The sequence below is a fragment of the Melanerpes formicivorus genome, unplaced genomic scaffold (assembly GCF_026170545.1).
Source record: "Melanerpes formicivorus ecotype bairdi unplaced genomic scaffold, bMelFor1.0.p_v2 SCAF_12, whole genome shotgun sequence".
In the NCBI taxonomy this organism is placed as follows: domain Eukaryota; kingdom Metazoa; phylum Chordata; class Aves; order Piciformes; family Picidae; genus Melanerpes; species Melanerpes formicivorus.
Window position 1 is genome coordinate 20,445,433 of NW_027142364.1, and position 20,395 is coordinate 20,465,827.

Here is a 20,395-nt window from a genome sequence, read left to right on the forward strand (position 1 = left end):
TAAAGAACTGGCTGAAACGGGCTGCTGACATCACACAACTAACTTGTGCTGAAAGAGGAAGGATTTGTTTGCTCTTCTCTTTTCTGTGCCATGATGTTCAGACAACAGTAGGACACCTTGGGAGACAAGCTAAGTTCCCTTCCTAACTCAGAAGGAACAACTTGTGGCCTTACATTTCTACCGCCCATTGCACATTTACCAGTCAGTCTGCTCCAGGACACACCATGCCCATCCCATCCTCCAAACCCCCAAAGAGCAACGAGCCTGTACACAACCAGACATAAAAGACATTAAAGATGCACAGTTTTTTACCCAGTAACTGATATCAGATCTTGGAAGTGATGACCCTGATGTACTTAATAAATTTAACAGCAATAAAAAGCTTCATCCAGCCTACTCAAGTCAACCCTTCACTGTTGACACTACACACGATAAAGTTTTACCATATGAGAGAAACTATGCTTTTAAAGTATCAGAAATTATAAAGTAGAAGCACTACAAGTACATTTTCTCTAAAAATGCCAATGATTAGCAGAGAAGCACCAGGCAAAAGAAATGATTCCAACAAGAAAAGCAAGAGTATTAAGACTTCTTGATATTACAGATTATTTCCAACCACTTCCACAGCTTCTCCTTAGGGGGATGGCAAAGGAGAGGTGGGGAATGCTGATGGTGGTGAAAAATAGCAGTGGTTACTCAGAAAGCCCTATATTTTGAGACCCTCAGCAGAGGTGACCAAGCCAACTCAGTAAGTCACTAGCAGAGGATAACAGTTGTTCTTTCCTTCCCCTGCAGCAGCAAGATGCTAGACTGCTCAGCCTCAGACTCCTGCCATTCATCTGTTTTCTGACACGGACTTGTTTTTAACATATCAAAACAAAACCCTGAAAGGAGTTGACATGAACTCTCTAGAGCAGCCATGTTAAACACTGGAAACAGGGAAGAACTATCATTTAAAGAACAGTGCTGGCTGAAAACACAATTGTCACAGCATAAATAAGGTCACATGGGAAATGAGAGAAAATACACAGTATCACAATATCACCAAGGTTGGAAGAGACCTCAAAGGTCATCGAGTCCAACCTGTCACCACAGACCTCATGACTGGCACCAAGTGCCACGTCCAATCCCCTCCTGAACACCTCCAGGGATGGTGACTCCACCACCTCCCTGGGCAAACACATCAGAGCTTCAAGAAGCACCAGAAAGTCTTGCAACATCAGAAAAGTAGGAATTCTGCTAGCTTAAAGGAGCCTGCCTTGCTGGTGAAGGCACTATTTGGCTGGACTTATGATCCAAAATATCCCTGCTAAATCTCACACTTCTATTTGACTATAGAACGTAAGAAAAGAGGGTTTGAGAGGGGATTAAGTGCCCCAATCATCTCAGACAAGATTCTATGGAAAGCCTGAAGCAGATCCTTTCAGTCTTACTAAGAAAAAACCAATATACTAATAGAATAGTCACAGGTCTGTCAAAATTAACTTCCTTCATGTACCAATCAATACCTTTGGGTAAAGTACAGGGTTACCTTGAGTACTCTTTTCCTGACACCAGACATTTACTAGAAACAGGTATTGGTGCATGCCTACAGCCCACAGCTGCTCTAGACTTCACTAAGAAACATCTCTTTACACTATGCAATATGTCAGTGCTTATAACACAGCGAGTGTGAAGTTTTAACAGATCAGTATGTCAGCAGATGAAAAATTAAAAGTGGTGGTAAGAGATTCTCTCTCCTGTAAGAGGCACTCACAAGGGCTGTAAGACTCTCACAAAAGCCATCTTGAATGTGAGCTGCTAACTGGACTTTGAGGAGATACTCAAGTCTGATTTCACAATTACTTGCAAAGTATTTCCCAACATGGAGCTACAAAACAACCCACAACCCACACAAACCCAGAACTCATGTTTAAAAGACACTAACTTAAATACTTACTGGATGCTGTTTCCAACTGAAAATGGAAGGCAAAGACAACATACATGAGAACACAGCAGGTAGGACACCTCTTACTCCAAAAGGTGCCACACTGTTCTTGCCCTTTGTAGAAAGCACTTTCAAGCAAAGTGCTTCAGGCAAAGCACATTACGGTAGCCCATAACAACTGGTTCTTCAGAGAAGTGGAAGGGGTTTATACTACACTATGGAGCACCACTGAAAGACTCTGCCTGTTGACTGAGATGGCACATTTGAGTGGTCTGGCATGGTCAAGCAGCCACCATTCAACATTGCCCATTCCTTCCCTGTCCTAGGAGCTGTCATCCTCTGGAACAAGAATTCAGCCAACTATTTCAGTCATGTGATATTAATTCTACTGCTATATGCAAAGCCAAATCCCATGCAAGTTACTCTCAGTGGGAGTCTAAAGATTGCATTTCACAATACAGTCTTGCTCGGAGGGCAGATACTGTCCCAAGGAGTAGAACCCATTCAATCCCTCTTGGTTGAGCTGTACAGCTCCATCTCCCTGCCCCTTGCTGCTAGAACACATCTGACTTCAGATGGTGAGCAAGCTCAGCAAGCTAATCCAGCAGAAAGTTTATTTCCTCTTCCAGCAATGTTAAATTATAATTCCCTAAAGTGGCTCACAACAAGGTGAGCAGCAGCGCTGGCATAATGAGAAAGGCACATAGAGAGCAGGACCAACTCATCTCACAGTGGCTAGCAGAAGACCATTCCTCTGCTCACAAGCAAGAGAATCCAGTCCCACAACCAAATCCAGGCTTCAAGGACATCCTAGTTTAGAAGAGGCAGCCAAGCAAGGAGCAGAAAGATCAAAGGAAAGAAAAAAAGCAGGTGTGACAAAGCAGCTCTGAACTTGCAGACAGGCTGCCTCAGCTGCACAACTTTCCCAGCATTCAATTAAGTAGCAGTCAAGCAATTTAACTATTTTTAAGAGGCTTTACAGGCTGCTGTATAATTTATGAGGATAATTTAAATTCCAAAAGCAACCAAGTGCTAAATATTTAACACAAACTTCTGGACAGAGATACTGCCCCAAAGAATTCAGTTGCAAGTATCCAGGTGTCAACACGAAGTAAAAACCATTTCTTTTCTGATATAACATATTAAAGAAGATTTCTTCATGCTAGATTATACTTTAGATTAATTGAGAACTGTGACCAAAACTATGGACTACATTATTTACTGGTGTAAACTACTGCAAAACTCATTTACTTTAAGAAACCAATGCTCGTTTGCATGAGACAAGAAGATGCTCCAAATTCACCACAGTGAAACCATTGTGTTAATTGTTCAGGCCCACAGCCTCCCTGATTCAATTCTCAGGCCTACCAGAGTTAGACACAAATGAAGATGAAAAAAGTAACTGCAGCAATGCACAGAGCAAACAAGGATTTTACAGGCCTCCTATAGCACCGTTTTCCAGAACACAGATCACCTCTTCACAGACAGAGCACAGAAAAGCTTTAGGGAACTCTGAAAAAAGGTTCACTTCAGCCTGCCTAGGATCTCATCTCTATTTCAAAAGGAAGGTATTTCAAATTGATTCATACATAACTACCCCCCAGAAGCAATTAAGTTGTGGGGTTATTTTCTTTATTTCTAAGATCTCCTTACTGAAACAGAAGGGAAAGGAAATTATTTAAGGGACCCTTAAAGAGAATTCGATGCTTTAAAGTGGTGACCCACATGCACAGCAGCATGCAATGCTGTAATTCCAGAGACTCCAGCCATACAGATAGCCATGTTCATCGACAGAGACTTAATTATGCAAGAACATAGAATCAATAAGGTTGGAAAAGACCTCAAGGATCATCAAGTCCAACCTGTCACCACAGACCCCATGACTACTAAATCATGTCACCAAGTGCCACGTCCAATCCCCTCTTGAACACCTCCAGGGATGGGGACTCCACCACCTCCCTGGGCAGCACACTCCAACAGCTAACAACTCTCTCCGGGAAGAATTTCTTCCTCACCTCCCCTGGCACAGCTTGAGACTGTGTCCTCTTGTTCTGGTGCTGGGTGCCTGGGAGAAGAGACCAACCCCCTCCTGGCTACAACCTCCCTTCAGGTAGTTGTAGACAGCAAGAAGGTCTCCCCTGAGCCTCCTCTTCTCCAGACTAAGCAACCCCAGCTCCCTCAGCCTCTCCTCACAGGGCTGTGCTCAAGGCCTCTCCCCAGCCTTGTTGCCCTTCTCTGGACACCCTTAACTACCAGATAATGTAATGACAAAATGAAAGGCAGCAGTAACTTTTCAATATGGGACATGTATCAATAGTCCAACCTGTATTAGACACATGCAACATTCCACTGTAACAAAAAAACGTGGAAGCACATTAATGTATCTTCTCTACACACAACTAAACCAGCTTTACTGTACAAGTGAAAGTGTACTTCAATAAAGTTATAATAGTTAATAAATTGACCACTTCCTTTCTCCTTCAGATTTTAACCCTACACACACACATAGCAATACCACTCCCAAGTTACTGCATGCTTCAAACAATCAAAAGCTACAGCCCCCACTGAAACGTGTGGCCTGACTTTACAGTCACTCTGTGCCTAAGCTTGATTTTTCACTGTACAGGTCCATCCCATGTTTTGATAGAAGTTAAGAATGAGGACTTGGAGTAAAACTAATCATTTTAATTTGATACATCAAGCTCACAGGGTGAGACCTTCTTGAATGCAGCGCCAACAGGCAACATGATAAAACAAAGTAGCTTTAGACACAGGAGTTTAAACACTGTCCCTTGTTCATCACTGCTCCACTTCGGGAGTTAAACTAAATCTGAAAGGGCACTTCAAAAGCTCATTCCAGCAACTGGATGCCTACTTGGGATCCTGTATCTCCACTCCTGTATAAAAGGACTAGGATGCAATATGTCAGAAGTAGATAAGTAGAAAAATCCGAATACCCACAGTTCTCACATCTCTTCAAAACCCAACATTCACAAGTCTAACACCCAGATAACATTCAGCAGCAAATAGGCTCTAACAGCTCTAACCACAAAAGCAATAATACAACCAAACCTTGCATAATCTTCCTCAAACAAAGCTAATCCAAAATGAACAGTGTACTAAGGTGCTAAAGCATTTTGTGCAAGTGTGTTCTGCAGTCTAGGGGAAGTGCAAAACCAGAACAGTGCCTTCCTCACGGAAGAAAGTGACACACACACACAAAAAAGGTATCCTCCACTACTGCAGAACTGAAGTGAAATGAAAACTTCTCATCTGTTTCTCTGCAAGTGAAGAGCAATTCACATGGAAAAGGTGAAAGCCTGTGGCTAACAAAAGAAACTTCAGCAATTAAAAGCAAACAAACAAACAGAGGACAGATGTTTGTGTATTGTCAGAACTTCTCTCCTGATCATGCAAAGACCCATTGAGGCCTCAACTTAATGACCTGAACAGGGTCCTTCTGATCTTTGGGTTTGTTACTTTTAAACAGAAGTTTTGTGCTTTGAGTAACTAACTACTTCCCTCTCAAGTGAAACCACTAAGTTTTCCATTCATACCTGAGGCTAAAATAAAAACAGAAGTTGTTTCTCCCCCTTTGGGAAGTTTCAGTTCGACACTGTATCTTGAGTAAAAACTGCTTGGAACACATTTATTTAGGTTGCAGGGTTCTGCCATATGTCAAAACGCACAGCTAGTCTCAGATGTAAATATTTATGTAATGCTTCACATCATGGATACCCAGAATCTATACCATTTAAGAGATGTACTTGCAGTTATAAAACCACCAGTGTATAAAACCACACTATGAGTGTTTACTCATAGTGAAGAAGTTCACCTGCTCCAGAATGCCAAGGAAAAAAGATCTAAGAAAGAGGAGTCTGAAAGAACAGTCTGATGGTGAAGGTGGTTAAAAGAAAATGATAAAGGAAAGTGGGAAGCACTCTATTTTCACAGGATCACTTGTGTGAGACAAAATGGGCTTTTATGGGAAGGGCTGAACAGGGCACCCTGCATTACTCTCTCACACCCCCCTTTAAATCTTGGCTCTTTCAGCACTCAAAGGCTATCCTCTCAGCAGACCCGAGTATTTTACCTTTAGGGGAACCCTGCAACTTGCCCTCAAAAAAACCCCAAACAAGTACCTGGTACAAAAACCTCTGCAGGCCACAGCTATTTAAACCTAAGTCCCCCCAGGCAGGGACAAGGTGCTGCCAGCGGTGGTCTGCCTGCACACCACAGGGCGTGCTGGCCTGGGGCATAGCAGGGCTGCCCCCAGCCTGGGCCCCCATGCTCCCAGCCCCAGCCAAGCATCCTCTGGCAGGCAAGGACCACTCGCTTCCTGTGCCTGCCGCCACCTCCCTGGGGCAGGCAGGCTTCCCCAGGACCGAGGAGCCGTGACTGGGAGCAAGGTATGAAGGCGGAAATGCATTCAGAGAGACAAAAAGAGCCGCTGAGGCACAAGTACAGTAGAAAACGCTGCCATCACTCAGCAGCAACACAAAATGCCTAAAGTGGATTCTGGATGTTGGCTGCATTATTTTTAGTTTGGTCTTAAAGTGAACAGCCTCTCTGCTCTGCAGTTCGACTGGCAAAAGTAAAATGGAGATAGTTATCCTCGTGCTATGGCTTTTCTTCCCCAATTTATTAATAGAAGAACATCTTACAAATTAATCATACTAATTAAAAAAAAAAGTCAAGTCCCACAAAGGAAAGAAACCTTAGTTTTATAGTTAATAGATTCCAAACTGCATCAATAAAATACTTTGGATACATAAAAGATAAGTAGATCAAAAAAAACAAAAGACAAATTGTTTTCTCCTGGAAACAAAGCATTCCACTTTAAGTTTCATAATGAATCATTTACACTGCCAAAAGAACCAGAAAAATTTAGACTCCTCCCTCCCAAACTAGGTGACATTCACCATCAACATTTTGTGATAGAGCTACCCAAAAATGCATCACACACACACACACATGCATACACATGTACAAACACACAGCCCCGCTCCCAGTTTGTAAAATAAAGCCTAGTTTAATTGTCTTTTGATTAAAAATAAGCAGCACTGACTCAGAAACACTAAATATGCAAAATAAGTTTTGAAGAGGAAGATTTCAGAATCTGTCTCAAAAAGTAACTTCACACACACAGTCCTTCGATTTTAACATGGGTCTCCAGCACTTCATGTTCTCATCAGACCCTTCACATTGTGTTAATTTCACTGAAACAACACCATCAAATGTATTCTGGGTTTTATTGTCAGGATTCCCAAATTATATATGTTTTATTCCTCTGAAATCTAAACAGTTGATGTAGCCCTGAAATGACTAAATGCCTGAGGGCACTGTTAAACCCAAACCTGCCACTAACAATTGCTTCCATCAATATGATGTCAGGAGGCATTTCCAGCCCTGCATCTCAGTGCAAATCTCCTGTGTATTTAATTCTCTACAGCTGAAGAAAATGAAAGCCAAGTGCAATAAACTGATTACATGATGATTAATGCTGATTAACGGAGAATGACGACATTTTACATGCAGGGTTCAGTAAATGCAAAATGTTTTTCAAAGGGATCTTTAAGCAGCAGGCATGATAATTCATTCTCTCTGTCACAATCACCCTAGAGCTCTGATAATCGAGGAAGGCATGGAACAAAACACAGGCTACTGAATCCGAAATTGAAGGTACAGTTACATGAGACACAACAGCAATCATTCGCTAAATGCAGCTTACATTTCCAGGAAAGTCCTTTCATAGACCCACCTTACATCCAAACATTAAAGAGATCGTGTTGTTGGTACATGCTACTTTACAGTGGCATAGCATTGGAGAAAAGCAATCCAAGTTTTTGATGCTAGGAGACATTTTTTCAGACCCTGTGCACTTGAATCGATCCGTGACTGAGATTCCAGAAAAATGCCTCTGGAAGCGCTGCTTGCTGCCTGTCTTTGACATTTAACCTAGGTCCATAGTGTTCCAAAAGAAGCCTTTATAGAAATGGGTTGAATTCTTCAGGGGAAAAAAAAAAGAAAGAAAGAAAGAAGGAGGTAAAAAAAAAACCACAACCACTACTTCACGTTAGAAAGCAGGTCTTAAAAAAGGCAAAGAAAAAAATCCTGTGTCCATCTTTAAAATTCCTGAGTCAGCTTTAAAATTAAATATGTTAGCGTCAGGCTTGAAGGGACAACTCTCTCCCAGCCCAAAGAAATGCTTGGATCCTCTCAGCCAGAGCCTAGGGTTAGATCCACCAAGGCAGCTTCACCTGCTGCAGTGCAAGGTCTGCGATCTCCTCCATGAAAACAGAAGCAACTCCAGCAGAGCCACTCTGCTCGGTGTATGCTGGTTGCTTAGGGGAGGGGCAAGATGTTGCAGCAAGGGACTCATTACACGGCCCGATAGAGACAAACCCAACACTTCCTGCAAGGTGCTTTCGCACTGCACCAATGAGCATGTGAAAACCCATTTTAAAATCAGCTGTGCATAATTATAAAGCAAGGAAGTTGTAAGCCTGACAGCAGGGAATTTGCTGATCTGCAGTTTCCACTAGCTTTTTTCCAAGGAAGTGCCAGCAGAGCAGGAAATGAGTGGCTATGGGATATTTAATCCTCATTTCCAAACATTAAAAATGCAAGGTTATTCGACACGTCGTTCAGAAATGTTCTTCAACTGCACAGTGAAATCCCTAACGTTCTACCCAAAGAGATAAAGCAGCAGCTACAGAAAGAGATGAACAGTCTCCCGTTTCAACACAATGAAATCAGAAGCTGCTCTTTTTCTCTGCCGTTATCGCTAGGACATTGTTAACAAACTGGACTGTGGCTCCATTTGGTCATGAGGAGCTCTCAATACAGCATTTAAAGCAACTGCACATATTAACACTTAAAACATTTGGCAGGGAAAAAAAAACCACATTTTTTTCCTTAGAATTGCAGTAAATATGATCATGGTCCCTGTAAAATTTGCTGTTCTTTGTTGTGTGGCAACAAGTCTAAGAGAAAATCATTTTTTATTGTATTTGGGGGGGGAGGGTGATGGGTGTTTGATCAAGCTCAACAAGGATTTAAACTTCATTTCCTTTTTTACAGTGCACAGATCTCTCCAAGATGTTAATGCATTTATGTATTTCAACAAATTGCCTTACAGAATTTGAAATCACATCCTCTGTGATGTCTCTGTTCTTGTACTGTAAGCTAACAACTCTGCTACAAGCTTCAGTGAAATCATGTTAGTCATCACTTCTATTTTTAATTGTACTGAATGGCATTGTGAAAAAGCATTTAAGCCTTCCAGAGAAGTCCTGTTAGACCCCCTGTTTAGGGTGTAATTTTTCACATGCATTCACAGCCTTCTATCACCTACCTTTTGGTTCATTTAGTTTACCTGACAAGCACCCCTTGAGGTAGAAAGTTTCATGTAGTGTAAAACTGGCATCCACCCTTAGCAGCTCGGAAGTGAGTAACTTCATGAATTACACTGAGACAGTCATCTTTATATAAATGTGCAGATCCATGAAACCAAAACTAAGGCAAGATGTCTGGAGAAAAATGTGTAACTCAGCCCACAGTGAACCTCAAAATAAACTTCATTTGCATGAGGACCTCTTTTCTTTGTAGAATATCCAAGGACCACAGATGACAGCATTTCCACACTATGTAAGCATCATTTTCTTTCCACCCTGAGCAGTGACCTACAATTTTCTCTACCAAATCACCTTAGACATCATTTCCCATAGTAGGTCATCTTCTGCATGCAACTACAGCAATACTGTACTTGTAAAAATATCTCTAACACTCTGCTTAATCATCATTGAAAAAGACTATAAAACCCACTTCCAACAACAAGAGAATACATTTCCTTTGTTTGGCTAAGTTAGATTATGTACCTTGCACAAACATTCAAATCCAATGGTAGCCCTAAGTGTAACAGAATGACCCTAAAAATCCCTTTCCTTTCCTCCAGCTGTCTGAGGGACGCAGTACACAGTCCCCTGTGTGAAGAAAAAGCAGAGAGCACCACCAGAGGCACACCCAAACAACACATATTAAAAAGGGAACAATGCACAGAGGAAAACAGTCAGAGAACTGTCTTTTGCCAAGCACAAGAATCTTGCTGCCCCACAAAACAACCTTTCCTATGCACCACAGACCAACAAATTATCTTACTTCCATACCTCTAACCACACAGTATTGGTATAACTTCAAACTAAATTACACAAATGCATGACAATTTCATGACAAGTAAAGTGTAAGAGCCAAAAGCAGGTCTTGAACGTCGCAGAAATAGCTTTTTGCAATGCAGAAAATATAAGCTCAAATGTGCCACAGGCACAGAAGAATCAATAAGAGGGAGATACATTCTACACATCTACAAAAGATTCCATCAGGAAGATACAATAAAAACAAGCAAGCCTATGTAACTGCAGGCAATTACGTCTACACTGCTGGGGAAGACCACATAAAACATCCAAATCCTGCAGCCCTGTATTTGCAGCGGTAAACAAATAGGTTACACTGCCAAATTGTTTTGATGTTTGTACAAAGATGGAACTCTCTTCTTTAAAACACCTTTTACTGCCCATAAGCTTAAAAATACAGCACTTGAGCTTTTAAATTTGAAATGCATTCTTACATATTTTACTGAGTAAACTTAGGGATTTCATTGGCAGTTTCACTTATTCAAAGCACTTACACTCAAAGGATTTATAAGTACACAGCCGGGAAGACAGAGGTTGGTGAAATAGGAATGGAGTATGTTATCATCCAGAGAAACAGGCAGGCTTTCAAGTACTCTGCATTCTACTTTGGGGCTCTAAAGAGGCATAACCCCACTTATTTAACTATTACTCTGATTCAAACTGAAGGCTGGGTTAGCATTTCAAAACACAAGTAGTAACACAATGGTTACGCTGTTGATGCGAACAGAGCATAACTCCTTAAGGATCTATCGACACTGACTCCCAACTTATCAATCTAATTTGTGTTATCACATACAAAGCTTGAGCTCCTACAGTCAGAGCCCACCATCTGCATACTGATTACACACAGCCACTTTTCTTTTAGCTGGGAGACTGGGAGATAGACACAGTGCCAATGTTTCATCCATTTCTGCCATAGGGTCAACAAGAATACATCAGCATTCACTGAATATTGAAAACCCACTAAATGTTCTTCTTGCACAGGAGGTTTCCACCTGACAGGACACAAATGTTAAAATGCCAGTTTTAACTACAATAATATAAAGAAACCAATTCAAAAGTCATGTTTACTCAAAAGTGTTACCATTAACTGCTTTCACTCTTAGGAAAACACCACTTAAAATTAATTGAAGCCTTTGCTCCAAGTTTTGTTTGAATGTTTACTTGGCAATAACCCATCTTTATGCATGGCTCCCATGTGCACAATAAAAATATCAACAGCATTAGATCTTTAATTAGTGAGCAAGACTAATTTTGTTAGTATCACAAAATAAGAAAGCTCCTACTTCCAAGTCTCCCCACGCAGTATGAGCACTGGATAAACCAGAGTTTTGCAGCACCAAAAAAACCCACACTACAACACTTGCAGAAACTTAATGCTTCTGCTCAGCACTTGGCAGCCACTCCTGATTGAGCACACACACGCTACTGGTTTCATCGATCCATGTGTTCCACCCACATCCTCAATACAATACAGGTTAGGAAACAGCAAGACAGAGACTTGGAGCTTTTAATGAAACCACTATGTGAAGATTCATCTTGATAAACGTACCACCTGTTCAGACTGCCAAACTGAAGGGGAAAGGCTATACTAACCTTTGTGTTTCTTCAGGCAGAATGCGTCCAGTGAGGAGCGCTGCAGGCACCTGTCGAGCTGGGGGAAATTTAGGTCCTTCCGCCCCGGAAGCCTGAACTGCTATACTTAACATAGTGTCAGTCAGGGTGGGAAGGGACCATAGGGATCATTTAGTTCCAACCCCCCTGCCATGGGCAGGGACACCCCACACTAGATCAGCCTGGCCAGAGCCTCAGCCAGCCTGGGCTTAAACACCTCCAGGGATGGGGCCCCAACCACCTCCCTGGACAACCCATTCCAGGGCTTCACCACTCTCATGGGGAAGAACTTCCTCCTCACCTCCAGCCTGAATCTCCCCACCTCCTGCTTCATTCCATTCCCCCTAGTCCTATCACTGCCTGAGATCCTGAGCAGTCCCTCCCCAGCCTTCTTGTAGGCCCCCTTCAGATACTGGAATATTATACTTCCAGAGCCCTTGGTGAAATCCAATTTAAAAAGAAAATAAAAATGCTTTGCTCAAGGATATGTTGTAATAGTGGCCCTAAGAAAACCAGATAATGGTTGGAACTTGATGATCTTGAAGGCCTTTTCCAACGACAGCAATTCTCTCTGCTTTGCAGAATCAATTATTTAAATCTAAAAGAAGTATTTTAACCTCTGCTCCACATAATCTTAGTCTGTATGGTCTTGAAAGAATACAGAGACTCATTTTGGAATTCTGCGTAAAGAGGCTGGGACATTCAATTAACATTAGCTCAGAAAGCTTTAACATAATGGCTGTTACAATTCCTTGCTCCAAGAGTAGTAATTCTATAAGCATTTCCTATAGGGGAAAGGAAATTTGAACACCAGTTTCATAAGTGATGTCTGGTGCAAACTGCATCCATCCGCACCCAGGAAGCTCTCCTTGCAGCTCCCGCTCCTCCTGCAGTATCAGATGACCATCCCAGGCAGTTTTGAGAAAGCAGCCAAAACCAAATGACCAGCTTGGTCATGCACACTCCTCAGCCACCAGGAGAAAAATACAATAAAGAAAAAGCAAACAGGTTTGCTTACTGAGCCACTATGAACTAACCATTTCCCTTCTAAGGGGCATCCACACCTGAGAAGCAACTTTTTGTGAGCTTGGCAAGTAAAGACATTTGCAGGAGTTGAACAGCAAGCACTGTTGCACCTCCATCCCAGGACACTGATGTGCATCTGCCCTTCTTAAGAAGCTTAATTTGCAGCACCCACTCAATCTGACCCATAAATGCTGAAAACAATCATCAACAAACTCTCAAAAGCGTCAGAGAATCCTTTCTGTTTTGACACCAACAATGGGGGGGGAAAATATCTGGGACAAGTAATGCATTGTAAATACAGCTGCCTATGGCTTAAAGTTTACACATTCTGGAGGAACACCACAGCTCCATTAACTTCAGACAGAAGGTGAAATGTGACTTTGGAAGAAGGATTTTGATTAATAGCTGCAATTTTTAAGCTTGTCCTGCAATGGCATTTAAGCCCAGCACAGGTCCTATGAATAGAAACTTTTCAGTGGGCGTTTGTGATTTCTCCTCCCAGTTTATTCCAAGTCTTAAATTGTTACGTTTCAGACAGATCTGGGACATCACTCCAATGAGGTCCTTCATAACACTTGCTAAGTCAAGCCAAAACACAGACAATAATATTTCCCCTCGCCCCTCCCAACTGAGTGGCCATCATTAGGAACAGTTTTATAGATCTGCTTTCGGATTTCCCCTCAGTTCAAAAGAGAGAAATGTATAATGCCATGTCAGAGAACGATCCCAGAGGTGTCTGTGTTATGTTGTCTTCTACAAGCAAAAATGACCAGCCTTCAAAATGTGAGCTGCAAAATGACAGACAAAAGAGCATTCAGAGGCAAAACTTCACAAAAACCAGACCTCCCTGACAGTTACCACTGGGTAGAGGTCCTACATGTCTGAAATATGATTGCAAGGGTATTTATTTGTATCATTCGTCTGTCAGCCCTTGCCTCTTAGTAATTTTAATAATAGGGGTTAATTTCAGCCAAAATGACTGGCAGAAAAGAGGTCTCCAAGGTTATCAATCATTTGGAAGTAGACAGCAGGCAAGGAAATAAAAATGAAGACGGGCCCATCAAAGAAAGGTCAAGCAGGAAGGGGTTAAGGCTGCCTAAGCAACAGCAGGCAGAATTTCACATTTTGGTATTAGAAAGGCCCAGAGCAGAATCTCTTCCTTTCTTTCTGATGTTTTGATCATGCCTTTACATCATTGGTTTCCACACAAGTTCCTGAGAATCAGAGAGATTAGAGAATTGGCCAGCATGACTACTGTGACATCCAAAATCCAACATGACTTTTTTTAACTGGAAACCACCAAAGGTTGGGAGAACACCTTTAAAACAGGCTAGGAAAAGAACTGAAAATAAATGGTTCATTTTTCAAGACTTCAGTTTTGATCCAATGAAAGATGATGTAAATTCAGCAGACAGACTGACTCCTACCTGACCTTCTCTGCTAAATTCATTGCAGAAAATTCATTTCATCATATTGGTAAAATATCTATGAGAAAAGAAATGGTGACTGTGTTCTCAATAGTCTGTACTGCAGTTAGACTGCAATACAAACAGAACATCCTCAGTATCAGAAAAGAGTTCATTCTTTCATACATATTTAGCATGTCTAGAAAGTCTGTGATAGGCTGACCCTGGAGGGCAGATAAGCACCCACACAGTTGCTCACTCACTCCCCTTTAGAGGAATGAGGGAGAGAATCAGAAAGACAAAGGCAAGAGCATAAACCTCAGAGGTCAAGATAAATCAGTGAAAAAACAAACAACAAAGACACATATACAAGTGATGCAAGCCAAATCAGTAACCACCTCCCACTGGCAGACCAATGGCCAACCTGAGCAACAGCTACTTCAGAAAGAATTCCCCTGGGTTTTATTGCTGAGCACAATGTTAAAAAACCAAGGAGTATCCTTTCAGTCACTCCGGGTCAGATGGGCCAGCTGTGTCCCTTCATAACCTCTTGCCCACCCCCAGCCTTCTTCCTAGGGCAGTAGAGTGAGAATCACTCTGTGAGCTCTACTTAGCAATAGCTAAAACACTGGTGTGTTAATCAACAGTTTGTCATCATCTAAAACACAGCACCATATGGGCTTCTGGGAAGAAAATTAACTCTGTCTCGGCCAAGTTCTGTACCAGACTGACCTGAAAAGTCCTTGAAAATTCAGAACTGAGAGACCTTTGCATTCAAAAATCTGCTGACAGCGCTCCTAGAACAAAAGAGTGATTATGCTGAAGTTGCCTTTGAAGTGTTGTTCCCATCTGTCCACAGAGAAGAACACTGTATGTTTAGGTCTGGATAGTTCCATCCAAGCCTTAAGATTTCTGGAAAAGATCAGACACTGAATTGCAAATGAAACTGATGAACTATAAAAGCCCAATCAGTAATAGACATTCCCAAAACACCCCAAAAGCTTTACACTTCTGTCTCATCCCTTCCCTACACCCTCAGTGGAGCCTCCACTCAGTTTGTATTTGAGGAGGATAGGCTCTAAGCACAAGAGACAAAGGTTGTTAGCCAGGCAAGGTTATACTTTCAAGGCTATACTCAGGGAGAAAGATGAATCCAGCTGAGGGTGATTATGTAAAGACCAGGCTGGAGCAACAATCTAATTCATCCCTCTTGATTGTCTCCTGTCAGACTGAGACAGAAAGCTAAGCATAGCCTCCAAAACATTCAAGTATCTGCTGAGCTGAGACAGAAAGCTAGCAGGATTCAGACTGTCATGCAGGAACTATTAAGTGGAGCAATGGAAGAAACAAGAGACAACATCTTTGAGGTTTATTCCAGGAATGGATAACATATGAAGATCCTTCAGCTATCAAAGGACTGCTCAGAATCTGAGTCATGCAATCCTCTCTTTTTGAAAGGGTTCCTTTTGAAGGAGCAGTTTTCAGTACTGGAATGCCTTTCAAATGGTCCATGCAATGCAGACAAGAAAAGCAGCAGCTCTGCTGCTGAATAACTCTCCAAAGTACTCATTAAGCATCTGTCTCCACTGGAAAAATAAAGACACCCAGGTGAAGAACAAGTGAAAATGGAGAGTAAAATACATTTTAGTGATATATGTCTTCGACATGGTGAAGCCTCATTCTATTCCAGATTCATTTCAGTAGCAACCCCTGCTTCCTTAACACAACATCAAGACTGCAATTTGACATGTTTCTCTCTACTGCTTTGCTGTAGCACCAATAGAGTGGAGGCTGTGTCCCACAGTGAGTGGAGATCAAGTGCTTTCCACAAAATTGATAATGGGGTTTCTTTTTCCCTCCAGACACTGCAAAGGTTGTTCCAAGGGACAAATCCAGTGTCCAGTCTCCCTGCTTAAAAAGAAACAAAACAGTGAAAACAGATGAGACCTCAGTTATGAAATAGCATACTGGGAGCAGGACACAGTCCAGGCAGCAATCGTGTTCTGCTGATGCTCATGTATCTGCTGCACCTTTCTGGGTACCCAGAGGACTGTTGCTAGGCTCTATACAAACCAGCTGTTTTCAAAACAACTGTTTGATGCAACAAAGTTAGTACAGTGCTTAAGGAGGAAATCCCCATGGTGGATTTCTTCTGTCATCCTCATCAATTTGAACATTTCAAAAAGAGAGATGACTTCTTTCTTTAAAGGGGAAAGCTCCATAATGCTACTATTCAATTCCAACAGATAGAAGAATTTGCTAGGTTACAGTTTCAAACCATTGCAGCTCCATCACTTTCTCCGTCTTAAAATGCAATTTCTCTTCCATAAAAGAGCTAAGATTGCTATCTCAATCCAGATGGGAAGGATACTAGCAATCTACACTTTATTATTAACTGAGATTTATTGCCTGCAGGCCACTGACCGACCTGACATATTCTGGGAAACTAGAAGGTAAAGGGGGGAGTCGCAAGAAGGCACAGAACAGACAGGCAGAGCCCAAGGCTTTCACAGGCTTCTGATAGAGCCTCTTGCAGCTTAAAGATTGACAGGCAAGCCAAACAGGCTGTTACATGGGTTGAAAATGTGGGGGACCACCAAGCTCAGAATATGACCAATGGCACCAGGCCAGCAGCTGTAACAAGCAGAGCACCCTGAAGACAGAGACTGGGCCCATGTTGCACAACATCTGCACTGGTTGCTGGCATGATGGCACACAGCACAGCCCAAGCAAACCCACAGGTGACAGTCTGCTAGCTGAAGTGGCTAATACAAGAAATTGCAAGACTTCAACAGAGACCTCTGTGACCTGGAGGACTGTGGCAGAAGGCAGTTCATGAAGCACAAAGTTTGCAGGAAGGGCAGAACCCAGGCACTGATATGAGGAATAATACCAGTACCAAGAAGCAGCTTACAGTTACAGGAGACAGCAGGCTGTCAGAGGCAGTGCCAGCTAAGCAGTTCAGGGTAGAGCCAATACTACTAGAAATCAAATATCAATTCTCTCCAGCTTCTAAAAAGTATTTTTCCAAGTATTTCTGCTATTGTTGGCAGATTCATTCTCTTATGTGGTGCTCATTAACACGGTAGCAGTGCAGTAATACTCTCAGAATGTGAAAGTAAGGAGGAAATTAAGTCCTTAAACTTAAAAAATGTGGGAAAAAGAGCTGGGGGCTGGGAGCAGCATTACACCTTTTAAAAACTGAGAACTCAAGTTACAACTTAATCACCATGACAGCTTAAGTGAAAAGTGTGGGGACTGTAACTCGAACTGAGCTTGAGCTCCAGAAAGGAATCTCGGGTTAGATCTTGTGCCAAGAATTCCAAGAGCGATGGTTTACATGCTTCATTCTTACCAAGTGCTATTACCACAAGCTTGCTTCAGTCTGTCTTGGTTATATTTCACTTAGTAATGCTTTCAAATCCTACTTCTCCCCTCCTCCAAAACTTGAGAGGAGGCACAACACCCCTTATTATAGGAGAAACAGGAAGAGTTTGGCAATGAGGTTTCAGTCTGCTGAAAGCAATCTTCAGAAACTGGTAATTAACATTTGCTTACTAATAAGTCAGTAACTATTAAAGCATATGCTTATTAAAATCATCATTTTTAAGCTGATCAAATCATTTGCAACCTTAGCAGATTAACTCAAAAGTAACTTTGGCTTAGAATTGTATCCAGTTTACGAAGCGAACTTTCAAAATACTTATCCTAAACTCAATGCTGCTTATTTGCCCTAGAGCCTCAGCACATTAAAACATGCTCTAAACCACAGCATTTCAGCTGGAATCTAGGGCACATGCACCAGTCCTTAAGAAACACCACCAGCTGCTGGTAAACTAACTACACGGTTCTCCAAAACTGAGTGGTTATTCTTAGGATGTTTTAGCACAATGCAATACTGTACTTCAGAAAACAGTGCCCTACTTCAGTGCAAAACTATTTCAGTTAGGACCCAAATACCTGAGTGAATGTGACAGCATATTGTATCAAATCTAGGTCACTCTCCCCTTCCATCTCCCCTCTCTTGCCCCTAAAACACCCAGGAAATAGTATCTTAACTAAAAAGGGGAGGTTTAAAAAACCACCAAGGAGGAAAACTATTGGCTCAGAAGAACAGAGTTCAAATTTTCATAAAAAGAAACTTGAGGAAAACCAGAGAGTGTAACTTCTCTGGAGGATGATGCTGTCTTCACAGATCTTGCCTACTGAAAACGTTTCTGAAAATCTTGTTCGAGAAAAGTAGCAAGAAAACCCAGCAAGCCAACAACTTAATCCTAGCTTTGCACGCTGCAAGCTAATACTGCAATTTTGTGACCTTCAATACCTTCCAAAAGGACCTCCGGACACATTGCCAGTCTCGGAGTGCTGGGAGCGCCGTGCCCAGTTCTGCAAAGGGCCTTCGTTAACCTGACAGAAGCAGGCGGCGACCAGCAGAGGGCAGCCTTCCCCCGCCGCCCGCACCAGCTGCCGGCATCCACCGAGCCCGGCGCAAACGCTCCTCCAGAGCCCGCCCAGTCACAGTACAGCACGGACTGAAAGGGACTTCTGAAGATCTGGTCCGCCCACCCGTTTAAGAACACAGTCGCAGCTTACAAAGGCAACCAAAAACACCTACTAACATCCAGGCATCAGACCTGAAACACTACCAAAACCAGAGAACAGATGAGTCGACTCCACCAGAAAGTTTCAGCCACAATCTGCTACGGACGCTGTCCCAACATGCTGCTCATGGACTGAAGCGCACCGGGGAACACATGAAGGAACATTTTAATTAATGGCAGAAAGGTTTTTAGATTGCCAGGAAGGCCTTACCAAGCTGAAACAATCCTATACTACAGGACTGGAGCAGAGTGACTGGAAAACTCCACAGCAGAAAAGGAGCTGAGGATGCAAGCTGGCAGCTGGCTGAGCATGAGACAGCATGTGCCTGGTGACCAAAAAGGACAACATCATCCTGGCCTGTATCAGGAACAGTGTGGCCAGCAGAAGTAGGGGAGTGATTGCTCCTCTGTCCTCAGCACTGTTGAGGCCACACCGTGAAAACACTGTGTTCGGTTTGGGGCCCCTCACTTCAAGAAGAATATAGAGGTACTGGAGAGTTTCCAGAGAAAGGGAACCTGGGAGAACAAGCCTTATGAGCAGCAGCTGAGGGAATGGATCTGTTTAGTCTCAAGAAGACACTGAGGGAAGACCTCACTGCTCTCTACAGCTACCTGAAAGGTGGTTTGTAGTGAGGTGGGTGTGGGCATCACTTAGTATCAAGTGACAGAACAAGAGCAAATGGCCTAAAATTGTGCCAGGGGAGATTTAGAATGGATATCAGGAAAAATTTCTTTACTGTAAGGGTGGTCAGACCTTGGAACAGGCTGCCAGGGAAGGTGGAATCGCTGCCACTGCAGGTGTTCAAAAACATGCAGACATGGCACTTAGGGACACAGTTTAATGGCCATGGTGGTGTTGATGGTTGGACTCAGTGATCTCAGCGGGGTTTTCCCACCGGAACCGTTCTGTGAGTCAGTTGTGGGTACAAGTAAACCCACTCTCAGATTGCACACAAAGAGTGAAAGAAGGAATTATCATTCTCCTGCTTTCAAGCAATGGAGGGCAGGGAATCATTCTTCCAGGCAGTATGGGTTTGTCACTAGAACATCCTAAGGACTGTTCATGCTCTGTTGGGCATTTAGATGAGTTCAGAAAATGCCGATGATTCCTGCCCACATTGACCTTTAAGACAGCAGCCCTTCAAGTGACACTTCTAGAATGTATTAGAATTTCATGAAAGCATGTCCCTCCCTCCTCCAGACCCAAGATGTGGCAGCATATGGTCTTCAAAGAATCATCTCTTAAAACACAAAACCACCCCAACAAAAAAAGAACTTAACCAGGCTGAATATCGCTTGAACAGTGATAGTCTTCACCTGAAGATCTCTTCAGTCCTACTTTTTTTGGGCTGGTAAATACCAGTCCCAGGAATAAGATTCAAGTAATGTTGTTACCACTTCTGAAAGTATGAGTAATACCTGCTGACAATAACTCAAGCTATGATTAAGCCTCGAATAAAGTGTAAAAACACATCTAATTAACAAAGCCCTGATGGAACTTACTGCATTCACAACGGAGAAGTGATGAAGCACTGTGCTAACTACAAAGACAAAACTGACTAGTGGCATAGCAGACAATCAGCCACTGAGCTCAGCCATCCCAAAATCTCAAGCAAGAGAAGAAGCCTT

The 20,395-nt window shown here is 42.5% G+C and overlaps 1 protein-coding gene across 13 annotated transcripts in view; it reads right to left on the minus strand.

Moving 5' to 3' along the window:
- The window catches only part of DLG1 (discs large MAGUK scaffold protein 1), a 161,957-nt gene that overhangs the window by 108,202 nt on the left and 33,360 nt on the right, over window positions 1–20,395 (minus strand). The window contains exon 1 of one of the 13 annotated variants that reach the window (XM_068145594.1): window positions 7,689–7,931. The exons of 11 other annotated variants lie outside the window; for them this stretch is intronic. In XM_068145594.1, the coding sequence (XP_068001695.1) occupies window positions 7,689–7,880 (192 nt within the window). In that variant the 5' untranslated portion in view covers window positions 7,881–7,931. Of the gene's footprint in view, window positions 1–7,688; window positions 7,932–20,395 lie in introns of those variants that run through there. One more of the 13 variants, XM_068145596.1, reaches the window with a different exon arrangement.